Here is a 15,412-nt window from a genome sequence, read left to right on the forward strand (position 1 = left end):
ATCTTAGCAGTTTTAGCTTAGTATCCCTCTGCCCCACCCCTTGACCTGCTTGAATCTGGCCATGGAGTAGCAGTGACAGCCTGCCTAGAGATATGAATTTGAGAGAGCTCTGAGATCTAGTTCCCTTGTCCTGTGACTCCTGGAGCTCATTGCTTCTGCCTGTTTTAAACTATACAAAGTTACATGCATTGTGTCCATCTTTGGTTCAACACCAGTATATGAAAGTTATCTGGGATGTTTATAGGCATAGTTAACTCGTTTTTATGAACCCATAGTCTGTTAATCTACCCATTCTACTGTTGACAGTGTTACTAATCTGAGGCTTCTCATGGCTTCTTCAGTGTCTTCAGGTCTTCAAGAGTGTCTCTCATTTCATCTGTTTCTAAGTGTGCAGGGCTTGAGCCTTATAGGAATTCTGTAGTGGGGAAGAAAGACTTCATCTCCGCTTTCCCTACTGATGGCCTAAGCTTCAGATTCCTTCGGTCTCCTGAGTTACTTGCCATTCATCATGTGCTTCCAGTCCCTATGGTTTTCTTGCAAACATTCCTTTCCCTCACATTTAATCACTTTTAATATTTTCTAAAATTTTACAGTAATATTTTAAATTTGAGAAGTCATACGTATGTATACAGTGTATAATAATCATATCCACCTCCTCCATTTCACCTCTCTTACTTCTCTGATCCCCCCCAACATGCCTCCCCGCCCCCCACCTTCATGTCCACTCTTTTTCTCTTAGTATTTTTAATACACTTTTTGCATGACTGGGGAAGAGACCTCCCTTTATTTGCAACACCATTTGCATCTTGCTTCTCATGCCTCATTCTTGATGTACGATGTCTTCTCAGCCTGAGTGTCTTTCTCGGTGGCATCTTAAAATGACAGTACTATCTTCTTTTATCATTAAGTGTGATTATTTTTTATTAAGAATAATGGTGCACATTTGCATGTGTGAAGTTATTTTTTAAACATCTAGTCTAATTCACAGACTTTTTTAACAGGGCATTGCTGGAACTGATGTGGCTAAAGAAGCATCTGATATTATTCTCACAGATGACAACTTTACAAGCATTGTTAAAGCAGTTATGTGGGGACGAAATGTCTATGACAGCATCTCAAAGTTCCTTCAGTTCCAGCTTACTGTTAATGTAGTAGCAGTGATTGTTGCTTTCACGGGCGCTTGTATTACTCAAGTAGGTGACTGTTACTATTTATTTCAAAGCCAAAATTTTATGCTCTGCCTTTTTAAAGTCCTTAAGTATTTAAGTAAGATGCTTTATATTGTAGGCTAATTAACATAAAGTGTAATCTGTTTTGTTCCTTAAGTCTCTGTAACCCTAAAGGCTTCCTGAAAGTCGCTGCCTCCCTGCCCAGTTGTGAATGTGTATTAGGAAGCCTGTCTTTTCCAGGATTCACCACTTAAGGCGGTACAGATGCTGTGGGTCAACCTCATCATGGACACCCTGGCTTCCCTGGCCCTGGCAACGGAACCTCCTACCGAGTCACTCCTGCTTCGGAAGCCTTATGGTAGAAATAAGCCTCTAATCTCACGCACAATGATGAAGAATATTTTGGGTCATGCATTCTACCAACTCGTAGTGGTTTTTACACTCTTATTTGCTGGTAAGAGTTCACTGTGAGAAAGTTTCAGTTAAACTGTTTTCTGTTAACACATTACTGTCACTCAGTATAGTGTGACAGAATTTTCGGAAGCCTCAGTTCTGTTCCTGCCTCCACATACCTTAAATTTTTACTTGCTTTTCATGTTGCCTACTCCGTTTGGGGAGAGTGATGAGATGGTGGGGGAAGTAGGTAGAGGCTTAGCTTTTATCCAGGCTCCACCACTTTTAGATCTGTGATCTTGACTTGTCCCCATAATGCTAGGGGGTTTCACTTTCCTTATCTGTAAAACAGAAGCTGCACCAGATAATCCCAGGCTCCATGCCAGCCCTGAGACTGGCCAAGCTTTGTGATGATGCACTTCATTGAAACATGTTACGCTCTTTCAGTGATAGTTGCAAAATTTTGGTGACTTTTCATTTCAGGAGAGAAGTTTTTTGATATCGACAGTGGAAGGAACGCTCCTCTGCACGCTCCCCCCTCCGAACATTACACTATTGTGTTCAATACCTTTGTGCTGATGCAGCTTTTCAATGAAATAAATGCCCGGAAAATTCACGGTGAAAGAAACGTGTTTGAAGGAATCTTTAATAATGCCATCTTCTGCACTATTGTTTTAGGCACCTTTGTGGTCCAGGTGAGTACATGGCAAGGAGGGTTTAGATTATAAGAAACATAGTCAACAAACAGGTACTTAGTTCTGCAGATGAGTCCAGCCAGGAGGGAGCTTCTGTATATGAACTTGTGATGTCTGTCCAGCTTCATGTTCCTTTCAGGTACATTCTGAAAACTATGGCGACTTCTCTCTAGCTTTCTCAAAAGTCAGTTCCAGAGCTGCCTCAGCAAATAGCTTTATTTCTTTCGGCTACAAAGTAAAGAATTATTTTTAATGAGACCAAATCAGCCAGTCACATAATTATTGGTTGTCCCAGTATTTTAATGCCTTCCCTTCACACCTCATTACACCAAAAAAAAAAAAAAAAAAAAAAAACCATCACCCAAAGATAAAACTTTCAATTTTAAAAAAACTAGAAACACTGAATATTTTCCCATTCCCTGTTTTCTTTGTTTACAAAAGAAAAACTGTTTCACTGTCATTCCTTTATGAAAATGCAGAGCTCATTACCAAATCAGCTTTAATGGTTATAATACTATAACATTATAATATATATAATATCAGCTATCATGCTAGGCTTCTAGCAAACCAGTGACGACTCTATCTGGACAAATAGACAAATATTCTTGACATTAAAAAGCAATGAAATTAACAAATAAATGCAAAGCATGAAATTAGTAATGCTTTTTAAAAGTATAAAAAAAGGTAACGACTGTTCAGTACCAAAATTACCTTTTTTAAATTTCAATATTTCACAGCTACTTCCTTATATCAGAGAGAATTGTCATACTCAGACAAAGGTGAATATTTTGCTGCTGACTTAACTGTTCCCAGGTATACTACTGTAGAACACTAAGGACCAGGAAGGAATCACAAGCATCGTAGTGTGACTTTTCTGTATGTGTGTCATTGGACTTTACTCTCGCTGTTGAACACACTAGCAGAGCTAACACACACTTCCTAGCTTCGCCAGGTTGCTTTTTTTCTATTACAGAGCATGCGTAGTTGGCTTAACATGTAAATGTCGACAAGGAGTGATTGCTGTGTAGGAAAGAAACCAGGTGGCATATTCTGTCCACATGTGTCTCCATGGCATGTGGTACTGCCCACAAGACACGACCTTCCATGAAAGGCTTAAACTGTTGAAAGCACACCAAAGAATGTAGTTATTTGGGATAATATAGGAAAGAACATGAAGGTATTCTTTTGGTCATGTGATTTTTATTTTCAAGAAGCGTAATTTACTCTATTTAAAACTTGGGGCAAAGATTTTGCTTTATTTTAGTTGTCATTTAAATAAATTTACTCTCGATTATTCCTCCAGATACTAATTGTGCAGTTTGGTGGGAAACCTTTCAGCTGCTCAGAACTTTCAATAGAACAGTGGCTGTGGTCAATATTCCTGGGAATGGGGACCTTACTCTGGGGCCAGGTAAAAATCTCACTGTTTTTGTTAAAACCTAAAGTAATTTTTTTTTTTTTTTAACTTTCAACCATTTCTGTTACTTGTTCTAGTTACCACTTGAGTTACAAAAGGGAACTTGAGTGACATGGGATTCGTCCCTTTCCTAAGTGGCTCTTCCGAGGTGGCTCTTGTTTATTACGCTCATTGGACTTGTATTCGTTTCTAAGGTTTTAGAGGAGCTTGTTGCGTTACAACCATGGCGTGTATATGACGGGTTAGAATGGTAATGCCTGTGTGCCTTTACCACCTGCCTTCATATTTTCAGGATATGCATGCTTCATTGCTTTGCTGTAGAATTTAATATCTTTTAAAGCCTGGGAGAAATTTTGAGCCTTACATAGTGAGTGCATACCTGAAAAACCCGAGCCACAAAACGGGATTTTAAGGCACTGCAGTAGTTTTAACAGTTGTCTATCAGTGAAAAGGCCAGGAAAGTCGGATCCGCCTCAGCTTTGCGGATAGTCATCTTACCTGCCGCTGCACGCCGTTCTTTGAGAGATGAGTGGTCCTGACGTACGCAGTGTTCACCAGCAGGCTGTTGTTACTAGTATCAAGCGAGCTGCTGGACAATCGGTACTGACGCGTCCATGAGTACAGGGTCACGTGTTAACAGATATATATATAACTTGTGTGAGCGCATTCATTGTCATTCTGCAGATCAACCAAACTCGGGTTTTATGTTTTTCGTAGTTGTGTTTCTGGGTTCTACATGGTTTTTATTATCTTAAAAATCTCTTTCTCAGTGATCCCTAATTGGTCCACATTTCTTTCTTGATTGCCATTCTAATTATTTCACAGTGTTCTCTGTTAGGCAGAGCACAAGCCTGCAACCTAAAAACTTGGCTAATTTCAAGAAGAAAAACTCAGTGCTGCATACATACAGAGCCAGCAGCAGCAGGCTTACATTGATTTTGTCTTGTTGATTTCAAGTGTGTGATTCTTTGAAAAAAAAAAAAAAAAAAAAAGCCCTGACTTTGGTGCCAGGGAGACCTGGAATCTTAACCATTTCGTGAGCAGGTTGCTTCACAAATTCGATCCTGTTTTACCTCTGTGAACTCATATGGCAGGAGGAGAAGTTCTCCAGGCTGTTCTGTGTCTGAATGTAGCTTCGTTTCCCCTTGGTAAACTCTACTTCATAGGTATTGCCTGTTAACGCTCAAACGCTAATATGTATTATTGATGTTTCTGATAATGCTCATGTTTGTGGAGGCATCTACTGTTATGTATTGCTGTTATTGATCAGTGTTGATTTAATTTAGATAGCTAAGTTTTATAAAAATAGTAACCTGAATTATTTCAGTATAACCTTAAAGATTTCCTGAATTCTTATTCTTTTACTTGTTGAATTTTTATAGCAATAGTGGATTACAAGCTTGTTTTGCACCCAGTAAGACCACACGCCATTTCATTTTACTTGAAGTAAATGTAATCAATAATGAGTTCAGGTGGAGATTTTATACATATAGACACAGTAAAATATGGTTGTACGATTTAATGTCATGAATGTCTAAAGATAAAGTATGAGAAATACCGTCAACTTAACTTGTATTCAGAAAACATTTTGCCTTGTGAACTTAGGTCTTTTCTGTAACTGAGTGATTTCTGTTCTGAAGTCTCATTGCTTCACTAGTGAAAAATAAGTGGATACTCCTGCAGTTTTTAATAACACCTTAAGATCTTTCCCCTGTGTTATAGCTTATTTCAACAATTCCAACTAGCCGTTTAAAATTCCTAAAAGAAGCTGGTCATGGAACACAGAAGGAAGAAATACCCGAGGAGGAGCTAGCTGAGGATGTTGAAGAGATCGATCATGCCGAAAGGGAGTTGCGGCGTGGCCAGATCTTGTGGTTTAGAGGTCTGAACAGAATCCAAACACAGGTATGGGTCTGGTAGAGAGGTAGGAAACCTGATGGGAGTAAGGATTCTATCTGGGGAGAGGTCCAGACCACCTGTGCTTTTGAACTGCCTCTCCAGCCTTCCCAACCCCGCAAAATATATTCTTTTGAAACCTACGGATGGCTGAACTGGGTGAAGCTCTTAACTGATTATGAAAAAATGTCTCTTATACGCCCTAAGCTCCCCCCCCCCCTTTCATCTCCAAATGCTACTCTGGCCTGTTTATCTGCTCTGTAAAGTGCCTTTTTCTTTACATTTTAAATGTTGGTAGATGGAACGGTCCTTTCTCTTGTTCTCTCTCTCTTGCTCAGCACGCTGTCACAATCTCTGATTCCTTGCAGATGGATGTAGTGAATGCTTTCCAGAGTGGAAGTTCCATTCAGGGGGCTCTAAGGCGACAACCCTCCATCGCCAGCCAGCATCATGATGTAACAAATATTTCTACCCCTACACATGTAGTGTTTTCCTCTTCTACTGCTTCTACTACTGTGGGGTGTGAGTGTGTGTTCCTAAGTGCATGAAATTAACATTTTCTACTTCACATACCTAACGTTTCCTCATTTTCTCCTTAATGTTTAAATTCATTGTTCAGGCTTTTCCATAAAGCTTTCTTTTCGTAAAGTGGATTGAGACCTCAAGTGTTACCATTTGTTGTTGTTTTATTTCTTAGAGGGTTAGACAAGAGCCGAACAATTGCAACCAAAGATTAGACGTGAAATCAGGGAGCTTGTCTCTGTGTTAACTTTTATAGCTAATATGGGGAACAAAATTGTAGCTCTGCACTTTTGAAACTACTATAAATGTTTGAGTATATGCCTTTAAGCATATTCATACTGCATGGTTTCCAATAGCATGTGATTTGAAACTGAGCTAAGAGAACCAGAAGATGACGTTTAGAACACTAAAGAATGGATTTAGCATTTCCACTTGAATATTGTCCTGTAACTTAGTAGCATGAAGTAAAGTTATTCTTGTGTAGACAGCCAGTTGCTTGCCTTCTGATTTGAGCTTGCTTTGCCTTGTTCCGTGTGTGTTTATAAGAAAGGTCCTTGACTAAGTTTCCATGCTGTTTCTATTGCTTGGGTTCTTGGGTTTTTACCATTTGTGCATCAGTTCAGCTTAAAAAAGGCATCATAGGTAATATTCTCCTGTTACAAACAAAATTGACAGTGCGCTCACTGCTGTTCGTCTGTCACAGTGAAATAGAAACGCGTGAATAAAGTAGAATTATAAAGTAGCATAGTCAAGTCACAAGGTAATACTGGCAGGATACGTTTGGTTTTGTGTGTGGGCATGGCCGCGCTTCTCAACGACAGCTTGGACCTCTGCTGCCTCAGAATCTGCCTTTTCCCAAGACCCCCAATTGGTGCCTATGCACAGGAGTGTCTGAGGGTCCTGGGACTGTTTGTCTATGCTAACACTGTACCACACCCTGTAACAACCCTACGAGGTGTAGGGACCATACTGTTGATTACAGTTCCTGATCCTCTACTCAGTGGAAGCCTGAAACTCATTTTCCGTCTCTATTTTTCTCTGTAAAGGGCCGAGTTAATTTAGACCAGTTAGTTGTTCTCAACCTTCCTAACGCTGCGACCCTTTTAAATACAGTTCCTCATGTTGTGGTGACCCCCAGCCATACAATTATTTTTCATTTCTACTTCATAACTACAATTTTGCTACTGTAATGAATCATAATGCAAATATCTGATATGCAAACCACCACCCCCAAAGATGTTGCAGCCCACAGGTTGAGAACCGCCGATTTGGACTTAACCCTGGTTACAGATGAGGACGCTAAGTCCGGAAAGACAAACGGGGGGGACGGTTAGGGTCATTTGAAAGGGCACATGACCCTAGCCATACATTTTTAAAACACACATTCGAATGTATATTTGAATGGTGCTTAACCATCATTTCAATGTTGAGATGATTTTAGTGATGCCTGTTTTCTTCTGGCATGCTGGTGTGACTTCTCTTTATGAGTAAATGATGATTTCATTCTTAAAATTATTAGAATTGACACAAAAGTGAACATTTTTATGTTATGAAAATATTTACATTTTTTTTAACGAATGTAAGTGCTCAGCTGAATGGATTTTTTTCTTTTAAAATGTTTTCTGAGTGACACTGGTTTGTGGAGCCCTGTTGTCGGCACTGTAGCGACATTTTTATGATTGCCCTTTAACCTAGTTTCTTATATACAGCAGACACCCAAGAGGAAAAGTAAACTACTAGGCCGTAAGTCTAAATAGTTAGTAGAAAACTTTGAAACTGTGGATCCTTTTCTCAGAATTTTTCAAAGAGTCCGAGAGAGAGTGTGTGTGTGTGTGTGTGTGTGTGTGTGTGTGTGTGTGTGTGTGTGTGTGAGAGAGAGAGAGAGAGAGAGAGAGAGAGAGAGAGAGAGAGAGAGAGAGAGAGTGTGTGTGTGTGTGTGTGTGTGTGTGTGTGTGTGTGTGTGTGTGAGAGAGAGAGAGAGAGAGGTGTGTGTGTGTGTGTGTGTGTGTGTGTGTGTGTAATCTGTTCTTTCCAGCAAACTGTCGTGATTAAGTTATAATCTCTTATACAGAAAACCACTAACACTTGTGTAGAAAAATGGCATATACTCAAATATTTATAGCTGTTCAGTAGCATTTCATAGATACGTATTTGGATTTGTCTTTATTCTTCATTTTTAATTACGGAAGTAGTGGGGCAGATGTGAGTTCATTGTGGCATTCAGCTTATATTTGCCTGGCTTTTTCATGGTTGGTGACACCCCGATTCCTAGCATGATTAACAGTAACCCTTTGTGCTTGACTTTGTTTAGCTTACTTGAGTTGTTTTGAGAAGTACGTTCTTTTTGATTTAAAGATAATTCAACTAAGCTTGTGTATGGCTAAGTTTTCATTTTGTTTTTTGTTTTTGTCGTCTTAGGGGAAAAAAAAATTCTACACAATGGCTATTAAATTTTTAGCCAGTGACAATAAGATTTTGTTAGTTTTCCTTTGAATGTATACCTCTTAGAGTATGTGGTTTTGTTGTTCTGTAGTGTCCTACTAAAATATTCATTTTTTTACAGTGTATTGCAAGTTCCACTGCATTACATGCAAATATGATTCACTCATACCTAGCTGTTTGTGGATTCAAACTCATAAGTGAACCATTACTGTAGTTAAGCTGCTGGTGTTCTGACATCTTTCTCTGTTTTCTGCTGTTTACAGATTCGAGTGGTGAATGCATTTCGTAGTTCTTTATATGAAGGGTTAGAAAAGCCAGAATCAAGAAGTTCAATCCACAACTTTATGACACACCCTGAGTTTAGGATAGAAGATTCAGAGCCTCACATCCCTCTTATTGACGACACTGATGCTGAAGATGATGCTCCTACCAAACGCAACTCCAGCCCTCCACCCTCTCCTAACAAAAATAACAATGCTGTTGACAGCGGAATTCACCTTACAGTAGAGATGAACAAGTCTGCTACCTCTTCATCCCCAGGAAGCCCACTACATAGTTTGGAAACATCACTCTGATTGTAAGCTGAATGTTAACACACTAGCTGCATTGTAAAGAAACAAATTGAAACTGAGTCTTTTCACATATTGTGACGGACAAGATAGTATTTCTTGTCTTTGGACTTCAACAGAAGACACACTTGTACGAATGTAGATTTATTTTTTTAAAAAAAAAATGCAAAGCTTTCTGCCAGACTGAGGGTGCTTTTTGGGGGGTGGGAGAAATGAACTGACGGATGAACAGCTCGGCATACGTGACCTGTGGATCATCCGTGGTACCTGGCGTGGTCCTGACGGTGTATTAGCAGAGCTGTGGTTTATCTCAGTCCTTGATGGGAGAGGGGGAGGAGTGAAGCTGGGCAAGACAGAGAACCCTGGATCATTGAATGAATACTTTAATTTCTGCTGTTGGCTGTTAATAATTTGGATTATTTATGTTTATAAATGATACAGATCTGTTTACAAGGTTTGTAGATACTTTTTTTTTGTTCTTCATAGATGGGAAGCTTCCTTATAACTAATGCAGAGAAAAATTAGTCCTTCAAATACTGCTGTATTTTCAGGAAATAAAAAAGGGGTGTTTCTATTGAAACTGTACTAAATTTTTGCCTACAATTTATCTTGTTAAATATTGTAGATAAATTGCTAATACTAATAGCCAAATAGATAACACTAATGCTTTGTTTAAAAAACAAAAAACAAAAAAAGAAAACAAGACAAAAAACAACAACAACAAAAAAAAACATGAGCAGTGGTGTTCTAATGAAGTTATGGCATCTGTCCTAATTAGTTTCTTAAATACATTTACTACTTAATGGTTTTGAAAGAACTGTTTAATTTTTAAATTTTTTGAAAACTTGCTAATAACCTTTTGTTCAGAATTTAGTAGATTGTTTATTGCCGGACGTCAAATACACAATGAAAGATGCTTGAAATGCTTTTGTTATTTCAGGCAAATCAAATTAAACTATCAAACTACAAGAGAACCTTTAGTCCTTTTGTTTTTGTCTAAATATGTTAGTTCAGTGATGTCTTGGTGAACTGTGAGTGAACTGTATTGATTTTTCTAATAACTCCTTAGAGACCTGCATACAGCAGACAGGGCTGTTGGCATTTTGAAAAAGGTTAATAGGTAGAAGCATACATGTTTTCCTTTTGTTTTTGGAACTTCTTTGTAAACATAGAGGAATATGCCCTTTTATTAAATAAATACACGGCAGTGGTTTTAAGACAGCTCACCTCCTATCCTCGGTCCTGCCTGCGTGATGCATCGGTCTGTTCCCTCTGCCTACAATTGGAATAAATTTCAAGCTGGTGACGGCCCCACGAAGTGCGGTTTGAATTCTTTGTTGCTCACCTCATAGAGTCAGGCTGAGACAGCACAGTTTTGCCACCTACCCTATTCTTCATAGAACCTAGTTTTATCTAAAATAGTGTCACCATTTTATAAAAAGTCATGACCGCCATTGTCTCTGACACACTTGTTTTTATTAAGTGGCCAAATAACATTAGCTGAAAGGAGATGATAAATCATGAAAACATGAAAGCTTCTAAACATAAGATACGCAGATGTGATAATTAACCATGTGCTGAAATGCCCATCCCGGAGTCAGTTGAATTTCTGGGCTCTCTGCTTCTTTCCTGTCTGCCTTCTCCCTTTGCCCTGCGTCTTCACCCTTTTGAAACTGGTATTGTTTCAGGGCACAGATTTCACCGGATAAACCATCCTCAGGCTGATAAAGCATACGAGGACTGCGACATCCAAGAATGCTGACCCAGCAAAGAAACCTAGTTGATGGTGCTCGCGATTTTTTTTTTTTTTTTTTGGTGGGTGGGAGGAATCTTTTCTCTCCATCAGTTGCCTGCAGTAATCCTCTGCAAGTCTTAGGAACGTACTGGCTCTGTCGCATTTACCACTGTACATTTACTCATCAGGTATTTGTAGTTACTCATACTGTAAAAAAGAGGTAGCATGATATGCTGGGAAGCATATTTAGACCAGGCGTCCAGAGTGGGTGCCTAGTCTTGATTTTGCCATTAATGTGCTGCATGATCTTGGGGGAAATGACTCACCCTGAAAGAGGGTGGGGGACTAGACTCCTCTCGAAGAGCCCTTTCTACTCTAAAAATTGACCCTATCCACTGAAGAAGCCTGCAAGGCATAGGGAATAGAGAAAAGGGAAATGTTTTCAGTTTTCTTTTTTTTTTTTTTATTTTGGTTATGCTTAAATATGAATGTAATTACCACAAGATTTAGACTTGCATGTGCTTTGGAGGGTTTGTGTCCAGCTTTCCGGTCTTTTTATCAACTCAAGGCAATGGCTTCTTACACCACCTCCAGTCCATAAACGGGTCTTAGGACATCCATGAAGTAATAGCAAGACACGCTCAGTGTGCGTTTTTCTCTCTCTGAGACGCTGTAATTTCTACTAGAGATTTCCAGAACATTATGTAAGGGGGGAATAAAATGCAAGCAAGCTGTTAAAGATCTTGGATCCCGTTATAGAGTGTATAGCTAAATCAACATCTGTAATTCACATTTTATCTTTAACAAAAGAGAAAACTTGTTTGATTTTGCATCCCAAATGTTTTTAATCTTTGTATATTTTTTAAAAATCCTTTTCTCCTCATCATTGCCTTTTTTGTGGTTGTAAATAGACTTGCTGCACTTTGACGCTGGGTTACTCCTGGTCATCTTACGAATATGTGATACGGTCATTTTCATAACAGATATCAGTTTTGAACCAAGAAATGGTGATTTGTTTATAAGAAAAAAAAACCTGGCTTCATTTCTGTGAAATTGCTCTTTGAAAATTTCATTTCCACGTGTAAGCCAACCGAGATACTACCATGATGGTGTTGATTTCTTTTAATGATGCTTACCATCTATTTTAACCACTGAGCCTTTTATTATTTGTCTATTTGTAAAGTTTTATTTGTCTTAACTCATTTAATAAATATACTGTTTATCTGTTTCTGAATGGGGACTGAACTTTTTGAATATTGGAATGATTTGAACATCATATTTTGGCATTCTGTTTTTCTACTTGAGTTTTTGTTTTTTAATCTACATAATGGAAGTTCTATAATATACTTGGAATGTTAACGATCGACACAGTGACTCGGTGTGCTCATGTCCATGGTCTCGCCTCTGGAAGTAAAATGTATATGGTGCCCTTACTCCTGCCCACAGTGTCAGCCCTCAGCAGGGCGTTAGCTCTGCAAGCCAGGGACTAGTGGTTTTGCTTTAGAACAAACTTATGTTCCATATTACTAAGAAAATTTCATCAAACAATCCAGACTTTTCAATAACAATTATCTTAACTCTGTGATGAAACAGTCATAACAATGAAATTTGCACTTAATGATCTTTAGAAGAAATAATTATCATAAATTCACAGAAAAAAATGCCAAACCAGCAAAATAATTATGAGTGCCATATTTAGATAGCATAAATTATTAAGGGATTGAATACAAGTAACATACAACATGCAAGGTATTTTCCATCTTGTCAGTTGAGGAACTTATATGTGTATTCTGTCAGAATTGAATTTTTAATTATGTTCTGTTTGTAAAGCTAAGAATGGAAAGTTTCTTTAGTCTTCATTTCTTAGCATTTCCCCCCATACCTTTAGAGAACTCGGGTTCTTTTTTTGTTTGTTTTGTTTTTCAAGACAGGGTTTCTCTGTATAACAGCCTGGCTGTCCTGGAACTCATACTATAGACCAAGCTGGCTTCAAACTTACAGAGATCCACCTGCCCCTGCCTGTGCTGGAATTAAAGATGTGCGCCGCCGCCGCCACCCAGCGAGAACTCGTTTTGTATAGATGTTTTGTCTCTGTAATCTGCGCTACTTTAGACCTCTTCGGCCCTGACTCCATAGCAACCTTCCCCTTTCTCGGTTCTTACGCATGTGTAAGTCTGTGCTTGTGCTGGTATACTGCCGCCATAGGCATGGATCAGCAAGGAAACTATCTTCATCCAGATCATTTATTTTTCAACAGATGGGTAGCTTTTTCCCTTTAAGCTCTCAATCTCTTTATTATATACTTTTGCCATGAGAATTACTTTTTTTCATTTTCCATATTTGTAAAAGAAAAAAAAAAGCTTATAATCAAATCTAGTACAAGAAGACTGGCTTAATCTGTTGTCTCTGAGTTCAAATTGTCATTATTGAACAGTACATTAATGGCCCCAAAATGGGGGCTTAATGTGTGTTTTTCTACAGTGTTGATGCCTGGCACAGTTTCCTTAAGCAGCACATCTGGGTTTGGGTTCAACTCAGGACGAAGCTTCTCTTTATTTAAATCAAGGCTTAAAAGTCATAGTTTTTCCATATTAGCAATGAGTTATTGACTCATAAATTAGTAATTATGCAGCATTTTCAATATGCCAAGCATTTTATATGGATTATGTAAATAATAGCCCTGTGTATTCCCATTGTACATACGGGAAAATTGAGGCTTAGGAAGTTTAAATCTCTTGCTTTGGATCACACGGTAGAACTGGGCTTTACACCGGAAGCAGCTTTGAAGAGCCCCAAGCTGGTCGCCCCTGCCTAAGTCAGCCCAGTGTCAAAGAAACTCTGCACTTAAGTCTACTTGCTATTACCTTCACTATTGCTGTCTTGATAACTCAGGCTCCCAAGATCCCTCCCTAGGCAACAGCACAAAGACTGAGGCGAAGAGTCGCTGCTTAGGGTGTAAGTAGCCTAGGCTTTCCTCACAGACCTCCTCCAGCTAAAGGGTCAGAGGAGGACAGGACAATGATCTTCGTAACATAACTTTAGTTAGAATTTCTGAGATGGGTATTCTTTAAGTTTCATAGATAGCATTAGCAGGTCATTACTCTCACTAATGCCGGGTGAAAATTTATCACATTAATGAGATGAAATTTGTAAAGTTTGGGCGATACGTTGGCACAGAAACTAGACCTGCGGAATAGAACGCTCTGCTCTCACGCTGTTCACTTTTCCGCTGCTCTGTCTCCTTTACTCTGAAATCTTCATAGCTCTGTTTGATCCCACCCACCCTGCATCCTCCCTAAGCCGACTTTAGTGAGTTATTTTGTGCTTCAATAGCATTTTCCTTGACGGAAAGTCCTAATGCTTTACTCTTTAGCCAAAGGAAATGATACTGTTGCACATGAGGATTGGGGTGATCCAAGTTAGTAAACAACCCTTTTTGTCTACCATCTTAGTTCTTCTGTGTTAATGCAGTTTGTGAGTGCTCTTGCCCTTTGGCTTATAAAACTGAGATGCTGCTTGCTGGCTTCTATGGTCATTAAGGTATCTTCATGGAGATAAAGTATACTAAAAGGTTTTGTTTTCAGTAAGACTGCTTTTGAAATCACCAGTCTTTAGGGTATATCTTAATGAACAGCTGGACAGGGGGGGAAAAATAAAAGCAGGCACTAACACCTGGGGTGTATGGCATTCAAAATTCAAATTAAGATCCTTTTCATCATAAGCCTTCTCTGAGGTGAATTCATAGTGTGTCAAAAGGTCTTTTGTGTTTCATTTCCCTGCTGTCGCTTTGGGGGAAGTAATACCTCACTTCTGTGAGGGCAGGGGCCTTCAAACAATACAGCCACTCCAATTCTAAGAAGTCTGATCCTGTCACCATCTTAGATCACTGCCTGGGAGTTAGGCCCCACCTCCCTTCCTCTTAAACTAGCTGCTAACTGCTTTTGATGGTTTTCCTTGTCCATGTCTCCTGCTCTCCAGGTGCTCATTCAACAAGTATCTGGAACCTGTGAGAACGCATTCATACCTTTCTGACCCTGAGCATAATCGGGGGGGGGGGGGGGGGGGGGGGGGGGCATGTGATGCTGTGTTGCTTTGTGTGGTCCAAGGGGTCCTCACAGATGAGTAACAATGGAGCCGAGACAAAGGAAGGTTATCAGGAAGATTCTTTCACACAGAGGCTCTAGTAGCTTGGTGCTTTGTCAAGTTAGAGGGCCAAAATGAAGTGGTCAGTGTAGCTGGAATGGCTGGGCCAGTGGGAGAGTGTTTTTAAAACTTAAGTAGGCAGTAGGGGACCACTTGGCTTCAGTATAAATAAGCCTCTGGAGAACTTTGGCTCTTAGGCTGAGTGAAACCAGAAGCCACGGGGCAGAGGAGAAACAGGCTGGCTTTTGAAGGATCATGGCTGTTTGTGGATATGATTGGAAGCAAAGGAACCAGTTGGGTAGAGATTACCTTAACATCTGCTCTATGGCAGTTTGGTGCTCTCTGCCTCTTTATTGCCCCCTTCTAAAGGTCCGCCTATGTCCTTATCTGTGCTAATTTACATTTGTCCTGCCCAAGGCCGGTACCATTTT

At 39.4% G+C, this 15,412-nt stretch overlaps 1 protein-coding gene and 1 long non-coding RNA gene across 7 annotated transcripts in view; one reads left to right on the forward strand and one right to left on the reverse strand.

Annotated features, from left to right (window-relative positions):
* Atp2b1 (ATPase plasma membrane Ca2+ transporting 1) overlaps positions 1 to 12,072 on the forward strand; it is a 111,859-nt gene extending 99,787 nt beyond the window's left edge. For 3 of the 6 annotated variants that reach the window (XM_052753195.1, XM_052753197.1, XM_052753198.1), the window contains exons 16-22: positions 1,002 to 1,193; positions 1,410 to 1,623; positions 2,046 to 2,257; positions 3,561 to 3,668; positions 5,397 to 5,579; positions 5,939 to 6,025; positions 8,798 to 12,072. In XM_052753195.1, coding sequence (XP_052609155.1) covers positions 1,002 to 1,193; positions 1,410 to 1,623; positions 2,046 to 2,257; positions 3,561 to 3,668; positions 5,397 to 5,579; positions 5,939 to 6,025; positions 8,798 to 9,109 — 1,308 coding nt within the window. In that variant the 3' untranslated portion in view covers positions 9,110 to 12,072. Of the gene's footprint in view, positions 1 to 1,001; positions 1,194 to 1,409; positions 1,624 to 2,045; positions 2,258 to 3,560; positions 3,669 to 5,396; positions 5,580 to 5,938; positions 6,091 to 8,797 lie in introns of all 6 variants that reach the window. The other 3 variants (XM_052753201.1, XM_052753199.1, XM_052753200.1) reach the window with 3 other exon arrangements.
* LOC128119729 (uncharacterized) overlaps positions 2,193 to 15,412 on the reverse strand; it is an 85,178-nt gene continuing 71,958 nt past the window's right edge. The window contains exon 4 of the long non-coding RNA XR_008221654.1: positions 2,193 to 2,485. This is a non-coding gene — a long non-coding RNA (uncharacterized LOC128119729). The remainder of the gene's footprint in view (positions 2,486 to 15,412) is intronic.

The sequence above is a fragment of the Peromyscus californicus genome, unplaced genomic scaffold, assembly GCF_007827085.1.
Source record: "Peromyscus californicus insignis strain IS unplaced genomic scaffold, ASM782708v3 Scaffold_24__1_contigs__length_46423439, whole genome shotgun sequence".
Taxonomy (NCBI): Eukaryota; Metazoa; Chordata; class Mammalia; order Rodentia; family Cricetidae; genus Peromyscus; species Peromyscus californicus.